Source organism: Castanea sativa, chromosome 1 (assembly GCF_040712315.1).
Source record: "Castanea sativa cultivar Marrone di Chiusa Pesio chromosome 1, ASM4071231v1".
NCBI classification, from domain to species: domain Eukaryota; kingdom Viridiplantae; phylum Streptophyta; class Magnoliopsida; order Fagales; family Fagaceae; genus Castanea; species Castanea sativa.
Window position 1 is genome coordinate 22,175,380 of NC_134013.1, and position 2,273 is coordinate 22,177,652.

Sequence of the window (2,273 nt, forward strand, 5' to 3'; positions counted from 1 at the left end):
TTCCCTTGCTAGTATACTGTGTATAAATATCTGATAAGAAAATCGTGTATACCGCAAGATTCATCTTCTAAGAAAACTTATGTTGGCTTGAAAAATCTTTCTTCAAATCATGGGTTACGAGAGAAAAATATCTTCTTAGCATCCTAATTAATGATCAAGATGAAATAAGACATAAAATATAATTTACAAAGAGGTCATTATCAACCTCTTTACCATGAAGACCTCTTTAACACTAATTTGAATGACCCCTTAACAAATATTCCTGAAACAACAACTGTAGATGTGAAAACTTTGTAAAACTTGAGCTGAGCACAACAATATTGATGGAATAACAAAAAGAGAGAATGAAATCTGTACATTGCTCAACTCACTCGTACATTACACTGTCTAAGTACTATTTATACACGTATTATCACCGCTCCCCTTTGGTGCTGTGGTTACTCCACAAGTATAAATACTTGTTGGGTGTGGGGGTAAGAGTCGGAGTTCAAGTCTCCAGAAGGGAGCTTCACACACATATATACTTAGATTAGGTTAGAGTAAAAATTTTATTTTGTATAAAAAAAAAAATATTTATACACGAATTGAGAATCAATAAATATCTAAAGGAAAATATCTAGATGTACAGCCTAGTAAGAATCTGTTGCAACTGACTCCAATGGTTATAACAGATATTTGGAGCTGACTGTCTCACGGGTTTTCCTTTGAGACAAGACACACTGCTTTGTGCTAGTCTTTTATCATACTCCATCATCACAGCTCTTGAGCTTAGAGACTAAGGCCTTATGCTTAACAATATGTTCATTCTAACACTCGGTCCAGAACGTAGAGCAGTTTCTGAACAGCAATTATTATATCCTGCATGTAATACAGAACAAGTTAGATAAAATAGAATATAAGTAACGATCGAGGAGAAGCTAGGATAAGACGAACAGAATATAATATGCTTACTGTATATATTCGACGTTAATTTTTGCTGTGGGAGAGTTTGAGATGGCTGCAAAAGCATTACTCGACAGGAGGAGGGTGGAAGGGCACGGCGATTGTGGGCAGTAATCCACCACCTTAACATCAATGGTGCCGTCCTTACATGGTTTGTTATTTCCACTTAAGCACCTCAGCCTATAACGCCTCCCACAGGCAGCACCATTATCCCACAATCCCTCACTCACTGCCACAAAAAGATTTCCTGGAGGGAACTGATCTTGTCGGTTTCCATTGCAACGTGTAGCTGCATTAAGAGATTCTAATTAATTAATGAGCATTTTAATTAGCTTATCAAAAGCTAATTAGGCATTACATATATGCTTATACCATACTATTTTTGACCTGAAGGAAAAGCAAAAAGGATTGCCTATTCAATATGCTTGCGAGTTGTCAAAACGAATAATTTTTAAGTTATGAAATTTGTCTTATTACTGCTTGAGATTTATCTAGCATAGCATCAAGAGCCTAGTAATTCAGTGATATTATTTGTTTTTCTTTATTGAAAAATTCTTAGTGTTTTAAATGTTGAATTAAAATAATAATAATAATAATTTATATCAAAAGGTGCATAATATACTCACGTATATATGGAGGACCATAAGAAGCAGCTGTGCATATGTCCCCAAGAACTAGGCTTATTAAGCCTAACACTACAATTGCCAAGAACACTAAGAACCTCATTTCATATGTATAATTAACAAAGGAAAACACTAAATAAGTTTTGCTTTACAATACGTTTGTTTCGTGTCTAATTTATATAGTTGGGGGCCAATCTTATTGGAGTTCCCGTGAAAAGAAAGAAAAAGTTTCACGAATATTATACTCCATTTAAATGTCTAAAGCTGCTTCTTGTTCTAGATAAGCATTATATTGATAATGTCACGGGGTTCATACAAGCTTTACTCAAACGTGTAGATTCTATCTCACTTTTAGATAGACACGCAAGAAATCTTTGATATTCGAAGGCACTATACCACTTAATTTCTAGAAAATTTTTTAAAAGTTATATGCTCATAGCCTTATTATACATGTCACGTGTATAAGCATTTGCCGTACCCGGAAGGCTCTATTCTTATCCAATGCCTGCATATATTATATATACTAGTCTCAGTTGTGGAGTTTTATATTAAAAAATTGTCAAATAGGTACGATTATTAGGATAATAACTAATTATGCATTAAAAAATTGTCAAATAGGTACAAAATTATGTGCGTATACTTTGTATACAATAGTTTGTTTAAAATAAACACCACTTTATGCATTATTTATTGATTGTTATCCTTTCC

At 33.7% G+C, this 2,273-nt stretch overlaps 1 protein-coding gene across 1 annotated transcript; it reads right to left on the bottom strand.

The window, feature by feature from the left end:
• Positions 1-358: 358 nt before the first annotated feature.
• LOC142622548 (EG45-like domain containing protein) lies at positions 359-1,728 on the bottom strand. Its single transcript, XM_075796039.1, has 3 exons — positions 1,569-1,728; positions 952-1,231; positions 359-858 (listed from the first exon to the last, which is right to left on the bottom strand). The coding sequence occupies exons 1-3, from the start codon at positions 1,666-1,668 to the stop codon at positions 852-854; spliced, it is 387 nt and encodes a 128-aa protein (XP_075652154.1). The 5' UTR covers positions 1,669-1,728; the 3' UTR covers positions 359-851.
• Positions 1,729-2,273: the final 545 nt, after the last annotated feature.

Excerpts from the sequence above, each read along its gene's own strand:
- LOC142622548 (XM_075796039.1), bottom strand. The coding sequence starts at position 1,668 with ATGAGGTTCTTAGTGTTCTTGGCAATTGTAGTGTTAGGCTTAATAAGC. Across the intron at positions 1,232-1,568 it reads TTATGGTCCTCCATATATAC|CTACACGTTGCAATGGAAAC; the intron begins GTGAGTATATTA and ends CTCTTAATGCAG.